Genomic DNA, 20,017 nt, shown 5'->3' on the forward strand with positions numbered 1-20,017 from the left:
TGTTTTTCTTTTAATCATATACAGTAAATATAATTTACTTATTATCTTGTAGTTTAAAAATTGTGTTGTAAATAAATGTTAATAGTGTAGGCTATTTGTTCATTGTTAATACATGCTTATATTAAAGTGTATTTGTTCATTTTATAATAAAAACCCTTAATCTTTTTAAATGGTTGAATTTGTGTTTCACTGCCAGTTTCTGGGCCACATCTGGCCCGGGGACCCAGCCGACTCTCAGCCAGATCTGTCTTACAGTGCCTGGGCCAGACCTGGGCCATATCAATAAATGATAGTCATTTAACAGGGTGTGGGCCACATCTGGCCCGGGGACCCAGCCGACTCTCAGCCAGTTCTGTCTTACAGTGCCTGGGCCAGACCTGGGCCATATCAATAAATGATAGTCATTTTACAGTGTCTGGGCCACATCTGGGCCAGAGGAGGTTGTTTGAGTCCGTTTTCAGTGTATTGCGCCAGTTTTGGGCCGGGGACCCAGCCAGAACTGGGCCAGAATTGAAGCAAGGATGAGGCCCAGAGGTGGGCCAGACAAATTTTGCTATGTGGGAACGCTCAAAGTTCAATGCAAAGGGAGATATATTTTCTTTGCCCCTCTTTCTTTCCCATTTTGTCGAGACAATCTGCTGTGTATGGATAACAACTTGTAAGTATGTCTTATTATTTGTAGTTGTGTTTTCTTTTAACAGTTCAAATGATAAGCAGTTGTTACCTTGCTATGATAGCTACGAAGGGCAAAGCTTTGCCTCCGCTAGCCTGCTAACTAACATTAATACAGTATTGATGTAGTGTTTTCTGTAGCTTTTGTAAGACTGTTCCGTCCCTTATTAAAAATTATCCATTGTGATCGATTACTGTTTGTATTACCATGGTTTTCCGCCAAATTTGATTAAATGGTGGATAACATCGTATCTATTAGAAAATTACAGATAAAACATACATACCACTCTGGAACGTCCTGTGAAATCCGTGCTTGAAATCTGTTCTGCTCAATCCTCTTGTTCGTTAACATTGTCATGATCTAAATCGGGCTCGAAATTGAGGGGCGTGACATATCTCGAACACTTGCTAGGCGCTGCCAATCACAACACAGTGACCAACTAACCAATCACAGCACATTTCTTATTTCGGAAGGAGGTGCTTCATCGAAAACGGCTAGAGGAGCTGTAATTATGTAAAAAAGGTCTATGTGAAAATAATGCATGAATACACATACTTTCTGCTTAAAATAAGCCTAAAATTCAGTCGGTGGCAGTAATATATCGGAAGTTGGTTTGCCAACTGCCATCTTTTGCAGCATTTTGCGCATGACTCAGGGTTCTAAAAATGCGGCAGTAAAGTTAAAATAATTTAAACTTTTATTCCACTGTCCTGCCTCTTGCATTTTAAAATCTAAACAAATAAAATGTACATTCCCGTGTTGCTTTTCCACTTTCATTAAACTTGCGCCAGACAGATGGGTTTCACCTTTGCATTTGTGTCTTGCATCTTTTGCAGCATTTCAAACACAATATGGCATTCTAAAAACGTGGCGTTAAAAGGTGTCCAACTTTTATGAAATGCTTCTATTGGCCATACGTTTTTTTCATTCCACTGCCCTGAATGTCAGATTTTTAAATGAGAAAAAAAAAACTTTAAATGGCAATTCACACAGAATCCTTTTTTTCCCTTCCATTGCAATGCTTTTCCATGTGAACTTGCGGTAGATGGATGTCTTTGACCATTGCACTCTCATCTCGTGCACGACATGACGATCAAGTTAAAATATTACATTTTTTTTTTTTTTTTTTACTCTAGAACTTGTTTAATTTTTTTCATTCGACTGCATCTCTCACATTTTTAAACATAAAAACACATTTCGTGTGAACTTTAGAATGTAGCCGACTACAGAAAAACAGTGAGGTAGCTTGAGATTGAGATTGAGAAATCAGTTTGATATTTTTCCTCTGCAGTAGATAGTGAATATTTAGGAGGTTGTATGTGTAGGAGTTTATTCTCATGTGACACAGTGATGTGTGTGAGTACTCGCCTGTTGAAATGCAGAGCCTTGAAATGCAGAGAGCCTGCTTCCTAGATGATTAGCATAGTTCATGCTAGCAATCTCCAATAAAAAGCTCCTTGACAGGTTTCTTTTAGAGATAGGTACTTTCCATAGCAATTTAAAAGAAAATTAGATTAGTCAAACAGATGTTTGATCACCGCTGAGAATCTAAAGATAATTTTTGGGAACATGGCATACATTTCAATTATCATTAGTAACAATAATGATAATAAAAGATATTAAATATATAAGTATTGTGCTTTAGTGCTCATCTGCTTGGTTTTAAAACCTATAGTGAGCTGCCTAGGAAGCAAGGTTTTTTTTTTTTTTTGGATTGCATTAAATGATCTAATCTGTATTTTTAGGATTATTAAGAGCATCACTGTTATCTTAGCAAACCCAAATGAAATCAGTTGTGGCATGTAGCTCACTATGTTTTGGAACCAAGCTATAGAGCGAGTGGAAATGAGTGAACACAATCTTTTATTTAGTTTTATTCAGTTTATTTCTTTAACTGCATGTCATTATTCATAATTCAAAACTCCCTGTTGATGCATTCAAAAACAATACAGTATCTTCATACATATCAAGAGCAACAATTAAAAACCTGTACATCTGTGTTCAAGGTGTCCCCTCACGGACGGCTATTTACACACTCAGCATCTTCCCTGCAGAGGGCGCCACTAAAATAACGGCTACTCGAGGTCTTGCTTCAGACCCGGCAGGTAAAAATCTGCAACACACTGCTGCCTGCTTCGTCATTTTCTATACTTTAGAGTCCTTTCTAGTGTCTACACTAAGTCAAAATGAAGGAGAGGACGCTTATGCTATAAAGGAAGTAGAACCTTTACACAGAAGCTGACTTTTTTTTTTTTTTTTTTGCCCCATCTGAACACTTGAAAAACACTGGCTTGCGAGTGGTGACCTCCATATGCACTGAATGGGGGAAAGCGAAATAGCAACCGCAGACAGCCAGTTGGAGGATCAGCACCAATGGAGAAAAAGAGATCACGACAAGAATTCAGACTGGGCGGCTGCCTCAGTGAGGTTCTCTACTGGTGCAGCGGTTACTTCCTTTATATGACAGAATGTCCTCTGCTTTCATTATCTTGGGCCGGACTGTCTGGCACACAGGGGTGTAAAAAGCACTGAGAAATTATACTGAAGGATGAGTATACGGTGTCAAAGATTTACAGTTTCTATCCAAAAACATATTTGAGTGAAAGTACAAAAGTTTGTACATGTAATTGTACTTGGTATTTAAAAGTAAACTACTTCTTAGCTTTAGAAATCAAATCAAGAGACTGTGTTTTTTTTGTTTTTTTTTAAGAGAAACATTGCAAAGCAACCCAAACTGTGCAGAGCAACCTGTTTAATCATATTTTTCAATGTTCTGGGAATATGACTCAACACACAATTTATTTAAAAAAAAGTTTTTTTTTTTTTTTTTAAACAGTCGAAAAATTGTTAAACTTTAAATCAAGCAGAAACTGATGTTGTTTGACAAAAGTATTGTTGTTTATATCATCGTTATTTTATCATTTAGTTTTTTTGAATTTCCTTTTATTTTTATAATTTTTCATTTTATGTTTAGAATTAGTAATTTTATGTGCTTTTGTTATTTTATTCGTTTTTTAAATAAATATTTCTATTTAGCTTTCATTCATATTTATTTCAGTTTTAGTCATTTAAGTACCTCAACAAACTTATTGGTAACACTTTACAGTAAGGTTTCATTTGTTAACATTAGTTAACTACTTTAGTTAACTAAGAATGAACAATAGGCTACTTCTACAGCATTTATTAATCTTATTTCAAATTAATTTAATCATTTACTAATATATTGCTAAAATCAAAAGTTGTATTTGTTAACATTAGTTAATGCACTGTGAACTAACATGAACGACAGTATTTTCATTAACTAACATTAACAAATACTGTAACAAATGTATTTCTCATTCATTAACTAATGCTAACAAATGAGACATTGTAAAGCGTTACCTACTAATTTTATTTCAGTTAGTTACAAAGACAACATTTCTACTTTTAAGTTTTTCGTCTAATATTTATATTTTATTTCAGCTTTCTTTCAAGTATCAAAAACGTTTTTAATAGTTTAGTTAACACTGATTTATAGACTGAACAATGAACTGTTTTCATATTAGTCTTATTAGGCCAGTGTAATATGTAGCCTACTTTTTAACATCTAAATTAAATTGTAACAATAATAAAAAAGTATGCCTTTTTTTTTCTTATAGAAATGTAATTTTGCAAAAGTATAAATATTCAGTTTTTAAATAATACTTGAGTATAGTAATGAAGCACATAATCACTCAAGTACTTTACACCCCTGCTGACTTTTATCCTATATTTCTAGAATATAGATATAAAAAACATTTCCTTTACCTTCCTGTTTACAAATAAAATTGTTCTTGTTCTGTACAATGGCTGACTCCTTACAAGGCCAATATAGCAAATTCAAGTTGAAAATTCAAAGCTGAAACACTGTTTGTGTTTTGCCATTTGAAAAGCGTCAAACTCAGAGGGACAAACGTTGCCCCTCTGTATTTCTCTCGGTAGGAGGAAAGAGAATGACATCATTGATTAGCATTTAAATGGCACATTTGCACTGATAGGAACCTTGCAGACATTGTTATAAAAAAAAAACATTGCATTGTTGTATTCATATATCTGTTGGCTCAGAGTATGGCTCGTTTTTGAGACAACATCTCTGAATACTGAACATCTAAGGGTCTAAAACTGTCTCCGGTACGAGGAAACCTATATAGGGCGGGACACTGTTTGGTGGGCATGCTAATTGTTATCTTTGTGGACTACATAACTGAGGTCTTTGTATCTCTAAATCTTGATTTTAATATGTCGTTGAGGACACAATGTGCAAAAACCACGGTGGGCACTAGTGGGCATTCAAGCTGTCAAATCAGATTTTTATAATTTGAAGCTGACAACAGATGTTCTATAAAACATTGCGATTGGCCTCCTGGGCTGTGGGATACAGTATCATGCCATCGGGACATTTGATTTCAATTGTAAGGGCCAGTGCTATTAAAACTAGTATACTCACTACAGACATGCAAGATTGAATTATAAGAATAATTTTTAAATAGCAAGCCTCTCGTCAAGCCAATGGCACCTCGGTTTAAAATGGTGCACGTGTCTCAGGGTAACTCGACAGTGCTGTATATTTCTGATATGTGAGACATTTTTGTGGGGGGGGTAGAAAAAAAATTGATATGTCCAGGGTCTATAATTATATACAATAAGCTTGCTTATAAGATCTGCTACAGTAAGGGAAATGCTACAGTGCCTATTACGTTTTGGAAAACAAACAAAATCTCCCCCCCTCACAAAAATTAATCCGAAACGAAACATTTACAAGGCTCATCCCAGTTTCTGTACAGTACGTGCTGATGCCAATGGGATAATCGGGTACAAAGTCAACATCAATACCCAGGCTGGTTGAGGATTCTGAGAGCAGTGAACTTCAGATGTCCAGCTGAACGCTGTGTAATACTCGTGTAAGAGCCCTGATTTAAAGTGTTATCACTTAAGATCATTGTATCACTTTTCCAAATCGCAAATTGCTAAATGCTTACAGGCTGCGTATGGCAACAGAACTCGCATGTGATCTTTTATGCAAGCATTTATTGATATGTTTCAGCACAGTAAAGATCTCCAGTGATAAATTAACTCTCATTGGGTTATGTTTGCAGGATAAAATTCTGATTTATAATATGTAACTTTTGGAATACTTAAATTTGATTAAATAAATTAAAATCTATTTGATAAAATACTATATTATTTTAAAATACCAAAATGCATGTCTATAGGGATGCATTTCATTCGAATTAATTTATCATAGAGGATTTTACCGTGCATATTTCTATCACTCAGCTTTTTCGATGAGCTTGCCTAGAGCTTTGCTTGGTATGACACTGAACAGAAAGAGATAGCACTTATTGCTCAGACAGTTCTGAGGTAAAGATCAATGCATAAGCTGGTGGTACAGCATGTCTGATTATCACCGGATCTCCTTTAAATTTTCGGTTTCGATTCACCAGCCTGTGTATTTTAACAGTACACAAAATTACGAATCTCATCTTAGGTAGAAAAATTCCTACCGCAATTTTTGATCAGTAAGTCTTACAAAATGCATAGAAGACCTGTATCAAAATGCCCTTTTTTTTTTTCTTCTTCTTTTTTTTTTCTTTTTGTCTCCTGAAATGAAGATTCCGCATGATGCTGGATGCTGATTGGTGGAGGGCTCGGGAATTAGGACCAATCAGGCCTTCGTTTTCTTTTCCTTTTTTTCCCATAATTTTTCTGAAATGTCGAGGCCAATGAAATGGGTCTGAAAAATTGAATCAGAAAGCATACAAACGCAAAAAGTATCACAATGGGAAAATAAAATTGGGTCCTGATTTTGAGCTTGAGGGAATTCTATGTCTCGTATAAAGGAATATCGCATGAGGCACTTGTAATGGCTCTCTTTCACTTTGACTCACTTAGCTGAAGTTTCGCAGAGCGTGTGCAGAATATTTTCCTCGACTCGTGAACCAAGTCTTGCAAAGATATAGATGTTAAAGAGGCAGAACAGTATTGTGTTGCACACTTTCTACTATGCTACGTCTTGTTCTTTTACTTGTATTTGTTTCTTTTTTTTGGTAAACACTGGCTAAAGAAGCAGAAGGCACCTGGAGAGGTTTGATACGGCTCACTGGCCTTATAATAAAACTTTAGTTCTGTTATCTTCCTTCCCCCCCTCTTTCAACAGCAAGACCACTGCGCACACAGCAGGGGAGGGGTTATAGTCCAGTCACAAACAGCAAGCAGCTAATAAAATCTCTTAAATTGAGGGTGCTAGTCCTGGTCCTGAAGATCTTTTTTCAATCTAGTTTACTTTCAGAAGTATAGCTCTTCAGGGGCATGACTGAGCAACCATGTTTTAAATAAATCTTCTTTTTTATATAATAGAATTTTTGTTGTATTTTTATGAAAATAAATGGAAAATATGCTAAATAAAAATGTCAAATGATATGAAAAAGACATGCTATGAAGAAGGACACCATGAATCATAGATGCATACTAACTGACCTTGCAGTTACTGTCACGCTAGCCACAACGTAATGGCAGCATTTGCTCATTTTCTCTCCTTGGCCACTAGATGGCGATAAAATCAAGTCTTGATCGGCCTGGATGGAGACCTCTCTGGTATCTGGATGATACCATTACAACACACACAGGACCATATAGATATGGATTTGAGACGGAAGAGGAACTGATATGATGGTGGTGGTGTTCTGAAAACCACATATAGAGACAGAGCTGGAGAGGCTGTATGTGTGAGAGTGTATGGGTGTGTGTGAGAGAGAGAGAAAAGAGAAGAGAGATTTAAAGGGATAGTTTACCCCCTCCCCCCAAACAAGTAAAAATCTGTCAGCATTTACTAACACTCATGTTGTTTCAAACAGGTATGACTATTTCTTCCATGAAACACAAAAGAGAAATTTTGAAGACAAGCTAAAAAGGATGCAAAAGCACCATGAAAGTATCACAAAAGTGGTTCATATGACTTGAGAACTATATTATGTTAACATTAAAAGCCAATATGATATGTAATATATTTGTGTGAAAAACAACCAAAATCTCAGTTTTTAAGGTGTGGTCACATTAGTGAAATCCCATAGGCATAAAAGATTCTTTGTCTACTGTCAATAGTGTAGCGATATATGAAGCACCGCTCACACAGAAGTTACTCGACGAGTCTTCATGACCAAATACGAAATCTGTGAGAGGAAATCTTTTGCCCTTACGCAGAATTCCTGATCACGGGGATTCCTATTGAAATGACTGGATTTTGCCTGCATCTCTATTCACTGAAATCTGCCCTAACTGTCTTCATGCGAAAAGTAGCAATGTCTGATTCGTCACAAAAGTGTGGACTCGAAGGAAAACTGCGATGGCTTAAAGGGATACTCCACTTTAAAATGAAAATTCTGTCATCATATACTCACCCTCATGTTGTTTCAAACCTGTATGAATTTCTTTCTTCTGCTGAACAGAAAGGAAGATATTTAGAAGAATGTCAGTAACCAGACAGTTTCTGGTACCATTGACTTCCATAAAAAAAAAAAAAAAATACTATGGAAGTCAATGGTACCAGAAACTGTCTGCTTACTGACATTCTTCTAAATATCTTCCTTTCTGTTCAGCAGAAGAAAGAAATTCATACAGGTTTGAAACAACATGAGGGTGAGTATATGATGACAGAAATTTCATTTTAAAGTGGAGTATCCCTTTAAGGCCCGCTCACACCAAGAACGATAACTATAAAGATAACTATATATTGGCATCCGCACCAACTGACGATAACATTGTCTATTATAAGCACACGTTGCAGTTAAGTCGCCTGTCAGGCTCTTTAAAGCATGATGGATTATAATAGTTTTTTATCGTTTATCAGCTGGAAAAAAAACATTGTGAGATTGATTCCAACAGTATTGTTCCACTGTGTCAAAATCGTTATAGTTGTGGTGTGAACTCCACTATTCTCATAGAATTAGAATGATTATTAAACCTTTATAGACATGTAGCCCCGCCCCTTTTCAGTGCTGCCCTCATTGTGTTCTTTCTTCCGGTTTGTATTTCCACATTTCCATCTTACGGCTTTATAAATGAACCACTTGTTTAAAAATCTTCCGTCTATTGTTATGACATCCGCTTCAAACATTACAATGCTCATGACTTCAGTAGACTTGGAATATAATACAAAAGTTTTATGAAAGATTTTTTGGTGGTTTTGCATCTTTTTTTAGCTTCAGTTCCTATTCATTCAAGTGGAAGAGAGCAACCAGTTTAACTCTTCCAAATTTCTCCTCAAAGAAAGAAAATCATACAGGATTGGAACAACATGAGGGCGAGTTTTTAGGTGAACTATCCTTTTAAGGGATTTAACATTAGGACCACAGTCCTCCCTTATTCTGGCTCAGCCTTTTCCCCTCTAAAACCTGAGAGAGTTTGTGAGGGCTGGGGACTAGCCAGGGTCCCGGAGGTGTTGTTGAAGATCCAGGGCCCTGTAGAGGCCACTGAGTGGAGAATGCGATGCTGACTTCAGAGATGCTATGAGCCGATTCTGCACCTGACCCATCATCGTCATTGTCCAAAGGCATGAGGAAGGAGAAAGGTGCGCGCGGTGTGACCTCCGTTGTGCTGGTTCCGTTGTTATCCCTCTTTTCTCTTCTGACACTCCCTTTCTCCCTCTCAGGGAGGCCGTTCTCTCTCTCTGAACTAACATCCTTCACTTTTTGTCTTCTCTCCCCCATGCTCTTGCTTTTCTGCCTTCCCCGTCGTTGTTCCCCCTCTCCCTTCTTTTTCTCCCGTGTGCCGTCCTCCTCTTCCTCCTCTTCTCTCCGCGGCCCCTCTCGACCCCTCAACGTGCCAGGTAAACTCCTCGAACGCATCTGTTGCTCTCTTCTTCTTCCGGCCGTGCTAACATCCTCCGCCCGGCCCTGCTTGCCCTCCTCCGCTCCTCTTCCTCTGCTCCTTCCCTCTGATTCCCTCCTTCCCTTCCCCCTCCTCTCTCTCCTCTCTCGTCCACTATCATCCACCCATCTGCTGCTCCTCGGAGGAGAGCGATCTACTGCTGCCACAAGCGGCTCCTCGGAGAAGAGGGAGGAGGGGGAAACAACTCCAGATTCACGGTCTGAGATAGAGAAGGAGAAAGAGAGTTGAATGATAAAACACTATCAGCCCATCTTCATGTAAAACTACAAAAGGAGGTATCAGATAAGGGTTTAATGATGGAGGAATGGGTGGATGAAAGAGAACGCAACCATGTGATGCACCAATGACTGTTCTGAGATCAGTAAGGGGTTACTGCCTGCAATTTTAACTTGAGTAAAGGGATGTGATGGAGTTGGTGGGTGAGAAATGGTTTTCTGTCTTTCTGAATACTTGAATAAACTACATTATGCCAGTGAAACACAGCATCAACAATCAGCATTTTGAAAAATTGATTATTAAAAAATTATTATTATTGTATGGTTATTCTTTATGGGTAGGTCAAATCAATATACAGTATGGAAGACCTTGGGAATCTTTGCAATGCACTGATATTTCTTTATTTAAGGCCACAATTTAATGGAAAATCAGTTACAGCAAAAGTGTATATTTACATTTATGCATTTGGCAGACGCTTTTATCCAAAGCGACTTACATTGCATTTCAAGGTACACATGTGTAAATGTAATGCTCATTCAAACTAAAAAAAAACAAAAAAACAAACAAATTTAGTTGAAAAACAATTTTTTTGCTGTGAATTTTGAATAAACTTCCAATAATAATAATAATTTGAATTATTAATTTTTTATTAAAAACACTTATATAAGTTTGGGGTCAGTAAGTTTAAAAAAAGAAGAAGAAATTATTACTCTTGTCCAGCAAGAAATAATTAAATTGATCACTGTGTAAAAGTGACACTAAAGACATTTATAATGGTTTCCTCAAAAATATTAAGTATTAAATTAAATATTATTCCAGAAAATCTTTGCCATCATAGGAATAAATCCCATTTTAAAATATATAAAAATAGAAAACTGTTATTGTAAAATTGTGATAATATTTCACAATATTACTATGTTCACTGTATACAATAAATGCAGCCTTGGTAAGCGAAAGAGACTTCTTCCAAAACATAAAAAAATCGTATCGACCCCAAGCTTTTGAACATATATCACACACACACACACACACACACACACACACAGTTAAATATATACTAATTATATTATATATTTGATATTTAATAACATGACACCTAGTTATAGGAAACAGAAAAAGCTGAATGTAGAAAGCAATATGAGAACTGCGAGATGATGAACATAAAGAAAGACAAAAAGACAACCAACAGGAACGGTTACCAACCGCATGTTTTCTGTCCGGCCGATGACATAGAAGCAAGGCTCGCCCTGCTTGGAGTTAGTCATACAAAGAGATAAGCTGGAAAGCTCCACTGGAGGAGAGTTCAAGAGAAAGAAAGAGAGCAAAAGTATAAAGTAGCGAAAGAGAGAAAGAGAAAGCAGTAAATAATGAGGAAAAATCCAATGCAGAGTTGCAAAAAGTGCAGGAAAGGAAAGAAGCTTCAGTCCAGACCATGGGTGGCACTAGAAGACGGGCATCTGGGGCTTATATACCCAATGTTTTTTTGTAAAACCCTGAATGTCTTTCACCTTGTTTTTCTCCAAGTTTTCATGGACAGTTCTAACATTTCAACACACAATCTCCAAATATCCTCTTACCCACCCATGGTCTTGACTAGAAGAATCTGATCTACAGATGTAATCCTGTTAACAATCAAAGGGAAGCAGAACTCTTGTAAAATACACTGGCCATCTTTCAAACATTACTCTGATCATAAGATAAATTATTTGAACCCTCTATTCCTACCCTTGTCCCCCCTCACCATAATCCGGTACATATCCGTTGCCCTTCTTCAGTACGAGGTGTATCCATGCTCCTCCCTTTCGGATCTGCTCCACGGCCTGGCTGTGTGTCATCCCGGCTGTGCTGTCTCCATTAATCTCCACCAGCTGATCACTCACCTGCAACACAAGTCAGCAAAACCCTCTGTGACTCAGCGTAATGTCAACAACAGCACCTAAACCCAGCATGCCTCAGCATTATCTTAACAAAATGACTCTTAGTGTCGCACTTTCAAACATCCCTGACAGCATCAATTGAAATGTTGTATTTACTTGATTTGTAATCGAAGAGCAGTTCACCTGAATTTTCTGACTGCGTGAGGCCGGTCCGCCCTCCATCAGACCAAGTACATACAGACCCATGTTATACTCGCTTCCACCTCGCAAACTAAAGCCAAACCCTGTTGGGCCCCTCTCAAGATCAACGCTGTAAAATTGGGAATCCTGCAGAGAGAGAGAGACATTTCAGGGTGTGGGGTGTGAAATACTTTTGGAGAGTTCAGATAACATGCTAACATGCTCCAACTATTTTAAAAAGCATGCTAATTCAGCTATAATTATTATGCAGACCTCATTTATTTAGCAAAAATATATATTTATCACACATTTCTGAGTGCCTCACCTTTTGCTTGGCCCGATGCCCTTTTTTTAACCGGCTCTCAGCATCAAAGTCAGGGTATTCAGGCAGATTATTGTCTGACAGAAAAATAGACACTCGTCAGTTTGACACGCACAGTCTATACACCAGCACACTCTTGTGGCGACTGTTGAAAATTTACCTCAAAGTCTATCAGAAGGAACATTACTTCAGATTTCAGAATATTTTTTGCAACACAATAATGATTTTTTTATTTGATAAATAAATCAATAAAATATTTAATTGACTTTAAATTGACAATAATTAATTATTATTGAATAAATTGTTAAATAATAAATAGTATTATTAATAATAATGAACTATTTACGGCACATTTCTCAAGGCACTTAGAGTACAACCAATACAACATTTAAGATATGCACAATAAAAACAAATAAGCATGCATAATTGCATATACACTACCATTAAAAAGTATGGGATCAGTAAAAAAAAATTTGTTTTTTTGAAACAAATTAATTTCATTCAACAACAAGGATTCAGTAAACTGATCAAAAGTGACCGTAAAGACTTCTATATCAGATTTCTATATCATAAATGCTGTTCTTTTGAGCTTTCTATTAATCAAAGAATCCTGAAAAAATTGATCACATTAAGAATACTAATATTAAGCAGCACAACTTTTTTCAACATTGCTAATAATGCTGAAATGTTTCTTTAGCACCAAATCAGCAAATTAGAATGATCTCTGAAGGATCATGTGACACTGAAGACTGGAGTAATGATGCTGAAAATTCAGCTTTGGCATCACAGGAAAAAATTAAATTTTGAAATATATAAAAAAAGAATAAGTTATTTTAAAAGGTAAAAAATCTTCACAATATTACTGTTTCTACTGTATTTTTGATCAAATAAATTAAACTTGGTGAGCATAAGATTTCTTTTAAAAACATTGAAAAAAATGGTCAACCCCAAACATTTGAACGGTAGTGAATGAACAAATATACATATTAAAAAAAACAGTCAAGCAAAATGAAAAGCCTTATGTGTGTGTAGTGTGCTTACTAGTGTGAGAGCGTGGTACAATGGTGAGTCTGAGGTTGTTGCCAGCTCTGCGCAGTATCTGTGCGAGGTCTCTGTGAGGAAGCGTGACCACTGATCTGCCCTCCACGGCCTCCAGCTGATCCCCCGGCTGAATCTGACCACTGCGTGCTGCTGGACTCCCCCGTCGCACCGTCACAAACCTGTGAGACACTAGAGACGAGGCTAAACACAGAAAAGAGACAGAAAGAAAGAGATATTCATCCATGCAAAATATACTCAATTATTTTTACTTTATAATTGACCACTACATGTTTATTTCCGTTCTGTATGATATGATGATATGACAGCACAAGGAGAGGCACATTTCTAAATGAATCACTGAATCAACAGATGATTACACGGCTGACAGAACATGAACAGTCGTGAATGAATCCCTTTACTAAAACTTTCATGTTTAGGTTTACATAATCATGTGACATTCTAGACCATAGACGTTCAGAATAGTGACCTTGATGCCAGTCTTAGAGACAGTCACATGATGTTTTAGTTTATTATTGAATAGATTATGTACAATATAATGCAAATCTTAAAGCGTCAGCAGTTACATCAGCACAACTGTTTTCTCCAGAGCTGCTTTATACGTAGATGACTCATCTGAGATTAACTCATTCCATAACTGATGAACTTTACACATTTATTACTCAACACTGAACTGATGTCAACTGAATAATGACCATTTACTATCATCTTTTTAGAGCATTACAGCAGAATTGAATTGTTTGCATCACTGAATCATTACTTTCCTGTTTATCACTGTAAAGCTACTTTGAAACAATCTGTATAGAGCGCTATATTAATAAAGGTGACAACAACAGCACAACTCATATAGTCTATGTTGGAGCTCTTAAAGGGACAGTACACTCTCAAAAAAAAAAAAAAATGTTTTAAAAGTCATAAATTTTTTTATTTTTTTGGGAGTGAACTATTTCTTTAAAGTATTAGCCCACTCAATTTCAAGTTTCAACTGTTCCTCACACAAAGTTACCACATTCTTAAAGTTCCAAGGAAGAATAATTTTATTTTGTCACACAAGGGTGAGCAAATCGTGACAATTTCCCCCTTTTTTTCGAGGAAATAGTGGCAAAACTTGCAACTGGATCCCATAGGAAATGATTCCAACAGGGATTCAGATCTAAAATGACGCAAATAAGACTCTGCTCCAAAAGATAACAACATTGTGTGCCATTGTTGATTTAAAAGTTTATTTTGATGTGAACACAAGCATTGTTCCACACACGTTTTAACATTCCACAAAGGTCCGTTTCCAGAACAAAAATCCTATCAGAAAGAACAAACGTGCCATAAGAATAAACTGTTCCACCTGTTAGTTAGTCAAACAAGTTAACAAGTTAAACTTGTCATAGAAATCCTATGCATCAATCATGGTTAGTGTACACCTGCAGTGTTTGTTTAATTATTGCCTTCTCCTCAGGGTGTCCCAAACTTCACTGTTGTTCTCCTTTTGATGGGTCTGCACTCATCCAGTGTAGCCTTTGTTTCTCAAAGGCACTTTAAGTATGATGTGTTTTGTTCCACTCCAGCCTCTTCTGTCCACATTATTCAGCCTTTCACTCTAAGCCAAACAACAGGCTGGTTGCCAAGATTGGAATCTCAAAGACCTGCGCACAATTACCCTGAGCACTCGCCATCATGTTACACAGCGACAGTCGATTGAAGAAAGAAAAGAGAGACATAAAACTTAAGGCAGCAGATTGAAATACTGCTCTGTTGCCTTTAGCATTCTGCTTCATATTCATCTTTGTTGGGAGATGACAAACGCACCAATATTCAGTCTGACGTGCAAGTTTTCATAAAAGAGAAGAGCTACAGCCCCAAAAATGAGAAAAGACATGAGAGGCTAAAAGAACATTAAGAATATTTTGATAGATTAAGAATATAAACACAGCAGTGTGTTTTCCCAAAGACAAAGGCCTTTATTTATCAAACACAGGCAGAACAGTTTCCTATTGAATCCTATTGAATTATGATTCTACTGAACTTCTGAAGTGTTTCGTTAATAAGGCCCAAAATTATAAATAAATAAAAATTCTGAACGGTGATGAACTGACTGTTCAAAAGTTTTTAAAAGACATTAATACCTTTATTCTTCAAAGATTAATTACATTTACCAAAAGTGATAGTAAAGACTTACAAATTGATACAAAATATTTCTATTTTAAATAAACGCTGTTCTTTTGAACATTCTATTCGTAAACACCTATATGCCATTACATTGGAAGATTCGTGTTTTATTTTTCAACTTTTCTGAATCGAACGGCTCCTCAGCTCATGTGGCACACCGTGTAGCTGGGAAGTTTGCATCTTCGGATACAGGGACATTCCCAAACACACTGTTAGTATATCCCCATACTGTACTGCCACGGTCCAGTTTTGGCCGGTGAATCGACCTGTTTGTATTGATTGCGCACTCGTGTGGGGAAACAGCCGACAGCGCAGAACATGTAAAAACGACAACAGGCCTGAAACAGTTTCAGTTAGCCCTTTAAAAGCACAAATGCACTCAAAGTAGGTGAAAGGTGACGGAATAAAATACCTTTTCAAGTATAAGGCTTGAAACACTACGTACTGTTTTTCGACATATGTAAATAGGGAATTCAGCTATGCATTTCAGGCACGCAATATGTTGAGGGAATTGCAGAACCACAAAGGTTCACAAGCTCTGATTGTATATTAATAGGAAATGAATGACAAAAACAGAAGGAAACAGTTGACACAGTGGGCAGCAGATCTGAACAAACATATCAAACATGACATAAAAGAACAAACATATGTTAGAAATGTTTTCCTAATTTACACCTTGCTGCGTCTTAGATTATGAGCCAAGAAACTCTTCCTCACAACATGAAAGTCCCTTTTAGATCTGTACAAAGAGTCCTGAAGCTTCCTCAACTGTGAATCAAAAACACCTGCATGTTTTTCTTGGAGCTCTTTGATTTTTTACTTCTAATAATCTAGTTTAACTAGCACTTTAGTTTAACTACTGACAGTGTCTGATCTGTACGCACTGTCCTAAGAACCCCAGAGAGAAATCAGAATAAACAAGATCAAACATACAGGAGAGAGAGAGAGAGAGAGAGAGAGAGAGAGAGAGAGAGAGAGAGAGAGAGAGAGAGAGAGAGAGAGAGAGAGAGAGAGAGAGAGAGAGAGAGAGAGACTTTTAACCCTTTTTTATTTATAACAATTAAGGGTTTTAAAACAACTTACAAAACGAATACATTTCCAAAACAATTTAACAAAAGCACCAACATTTTACCAATTAAAAACTAAACTCCCGTTTTCACTCACTGTCACCAGTGCCTCTCTCGCACCCCATCTCCATTCAAACAAAGCAACATTATCAGTGTATTTATAATATGTATACTCAATGGTCACTCGAGATTTTGTGATCAACTTTTCCAGTATTACCAATACAGGACCAAGTCTTGGACATTCAAAAAACATATGAAAAACTGTATCATGAGCATTACAGAAGGGACATAATAAAATAATCTTATTAAATTTTGAAACCAAGCTATTTGAGGCTATAGCACAATGAAGTACTCTCCACTGAAGATCTCCACATCGCTTAGAGATAGGAGGTTTATACAATACTCTCCATGATGGATGTACTTCTTCACAAATAGAGATCTTAGCCCTCCATTTAGTATCTGTTTTTCCTTGCAATTGCCCAACATGCACAGATTTGACACACATATAATAAAGATTTTTCTTTGCCACATCATGAAAAAACAAATCCCCATATCCCTTCAACAATGTATTCTGGTTTATATTACCCCCAACTCTCCCATCTTTAGGGGTCACCTTCAGCTCAGGGAAGTTCTGAGGTGTACAACCATCTACCAAGACTGAGTTTATAAAGGACATTAATGCAGGGGGAAAAGCATCCTTAATACACTTGATTATACTATCCATAGTTCTCAAAGATTTAATTTTAACCTGTGCAGCAAGTGATAACACAGTTCGCCACTGACATTGTGTCAAATCAATTAAATCCATAACTTTACTGACCCCAGCATTTAAAAACTGTGGAACAAAACAAGACAAATTAGATGGTAGTTTTATAAGGGGATTAAAAAACAAAGGTTCTGAAACCCCATAGTGCACATCTTCTGTTCTTGTAAAGTTTAAATATTTCCAAGATTTAATTACTGACATGTAAAAGTTAGGAAAAAAACAACGTGCCTTTTCCTCAAAGGACTTTTCCATTAAAAACAACTGTTTATCAAGGCCTATCCCACCTAAATCTGTTAATATAGACAACCCAAATGAAACCCATCGTAAAGGAGCAGAACAATACATAATCCTCTGTAATGTTTGTAATCTCATTCCTAATATTTTTGACTCTATATGTATTAGTCCTTGACCTCCCTCAGCCACAGGAAGGTAAAGTATACCAGGAATAAGCCAATGGTAACCGTTCCAAAAAAAATCCACAAAAGCTTTTTGGATGATAGTAAGCAATTCCTTAGGAGGATTTAAAACAGTTAATCTATGCCATAGCATTGAGGCAGCAAGATTATTGATAATCAAGCACCTCCCTCTGAAGGAGAGCTGTGGGAGAAGCCATCGCCATTTTTGTAATCTGCCGATCACCCGATTTGCTAATCCCTCCCAGTTCTTTTCAGTGTATTGAGCTGTCCCAAAAAACACACCAAGTACTTTAAATCCATCTTGAACCCATTTACACTGTTGTGGTAATCGAGGAGGTCCTATATCCAGCCAGTCTCCCAACAACAAGGATGCACATTTATCCCAGTTAACACGAGCAGATGTAGCTTTCTGATACTTGTTCAAACAGTAAATAAGTTTAGTAACATCATCAGTGCTCTTAATTATTACTGTCACATCATCTGCGTAAGCTGTTAGTTTCACCGGGACTATTTCTGGAAATCCTGGGACACCAATACCACACAGCTGTTTCCTCAGCATAACTAACAGAGGTTCAATAGAGATAGAGTACAGAAGACCAGACAGAGGACATCCTTGTCTTATTCCCCTGGTCACAGAGAAAGGCCTAGTTAAAGACCCATTCATTCGTATCATACTGTAAATGTCACTGTACAGTAGCTTGACAAGAGAAATAAACTGTGTACCAAAACCAAAAGCTTCAAGGGTCTTAAACAAATAATGATGGTCCACCCTGTCGAAAGCTTTTTCCTGATCCAAGGATAGAAATCCAATGTCCAATTTGTGTCTTTGTGCAACTGTAATAATGTCTCTTACGAGAAACAAATTATCAAAAATTGTACGTTTAGGGACACAAAATGACTGATCTTCATGGATTACATTTGTCATATATTTTTTAAGTCTGTTAGTTAATGTTTTAGATAAAATCTTAAAATCAACACAGATCAGTGACACAGGCCGCCAGTTTTTAAGGAACCCAAGATCCCCTTTTTTTGGAATCAACGTTATGATTGCCCTCCGACAACTCATTGGAAGTTTCCCTCGGTTAAAACTTTCCAGAAAGACTTCATACAAGTCCTCTCCAATCACATTCCAGCAGGCACGATAAAATTCCGCTGAAAGACCATCCAGACCCGGCGACTTCCCAGGGCTCAGCTCCTGGACAGCAAGAGAAAGTTCAGCAAAGGATATAGGGTTCTCAAGGATAAGTTGATCTTCCTCTGATAACTGTGGTAGATCACATAAAATTTGTTCTGCTGCTGATCGGTCACATGGTTCAGCACAGTAGAGGTCCTCATAAAAGGAAAGTGCATGAGTACGGATTTCCTGCTGGTCAGTTGTCACACCACCCTGTGGTAAATTCAGTTTATGGAAATACTTATGTTCTCTTGGTTTTTTTTCAAGACCGAAGAAGAATGCAGAGGGAGCGTCCATTTCATTTAATTGAGAATATCTAGTCCTTAAGAGGGCTGCTTTTCCTTGCTCCTCCAACAAAGTCTTCAGAAGGAATTTATTCCTCTCAATGGAATCAGCAGAATCACCATGATTACTTTGTCTCAGAATGTCTTCTTCAAGTGATCTCATTTTTTCTTTGAGAGTTCTGGTGTTATGGGCAGTATATTGTTGCAAAACAACTTGATATGCACTTTGCCTATGTCCCACCACTGACTCAATAAAGAAAAACTACATCTCTCCTCTCTCCAAAATTGCCAAAAAAGGCCAAAAGAGTGAATAAAAGAGTGATCCTGCAATAATCTGTTGTTAAAGTGCCAGTGTGATTTTTGAATTTTAGAAGACAGGACAGAAACAGCTACACAGATATAATGATGGTCAGATCAAAAAGATGGTATTATTAGGCTATTGTAAAAACCTACCACTATTACTCTTAGCGACATAAAATCGGTCAAGTCTCGCTCCAGACAAGAAATTTTAGTTAGCTTTTAACCAGGTATACTGTTTGACCCCAGGAAAACTATCTCTCCATAAATCAACAAAATCATGATATCCAATAACATTTTTTAAGATTTCTGCAGAACCTGAGTGGGGTTCATCATGATTTCTGTCTAAATCAGGGTTTATTGTGCAGTTAAAATCACCTCCTACTACCACAACATTATCCTGTGGGCACTGTGACAAAGCATCCGGCAATTTTTTTAAAAATATCTTACGCTCTTGTCCAACATTAGGAGCATATACATTAAAAAAAGAAAAACTTACTTGTCCAACCATAATATCTGCTCTTAAAAGTCGACCAGGTATTATCTCAAACATAACTGGTTGATTACAGACACATGGAGAAAAAAGTATAGCAACACCGGCACTAAAATTAGTCCCGTG

General features: G+C 37.0%; 1 protein-coding gene across 4 annotated transcripts in view; it reads right to left on the reverse strand.

Moving 5' to 3' along the window:
* Positions 1-2,534: 2,534 nt before the first annotated feature.
* magixa (MAGI family member, X-linked a) overlaps positions 2,535-20,017 on the reverse strand; it is a 52,627-nt gene continuing 35,144 nt past the window's right edge. Inside the window, exons 13-18 of one of the 4 annotated variants that reach the window (XM_082187945.1) lie at positions 13,214-13,414; positions 12,176-12,249; positions 11,854-11,997; positions 11,535-11,673; positions 10,997-11,084; positions 9,634-9,776 (exon numbers count right to left, since the gene is read on the reverse strand). In XM_082187945.1, the coding sequence (XP_082044071.1) occupies positions 9,770-9,776; positions 10,997-11,084; positions 11,535-11,673; positions 11,854-11,997; positions 12,176-12,249; positions 13,214-13,414 (653 nt within the window). In that variant the 3' untranslated portion in view covers positions 9,634-9,769. The other 3 variants (XM_082187947.1, XM_082187944.1, XM_082187946.1) reach the window with 3 other exon arrangements.

The sequence above is a fragment of the Leuciscus leuciscus genome (assembly GCF_965113295.1).
Source record: "Leuciscus leuciscus genome assembly, chromosome: 13".
Taxonomy (NCBI): domain Eukaryota; kingdom Metazoa; phylum Chordata; class Actinopteri; order Cypriniformes; family Leuciscidae; genus Leuciscus; species Leuciscus leuciscus.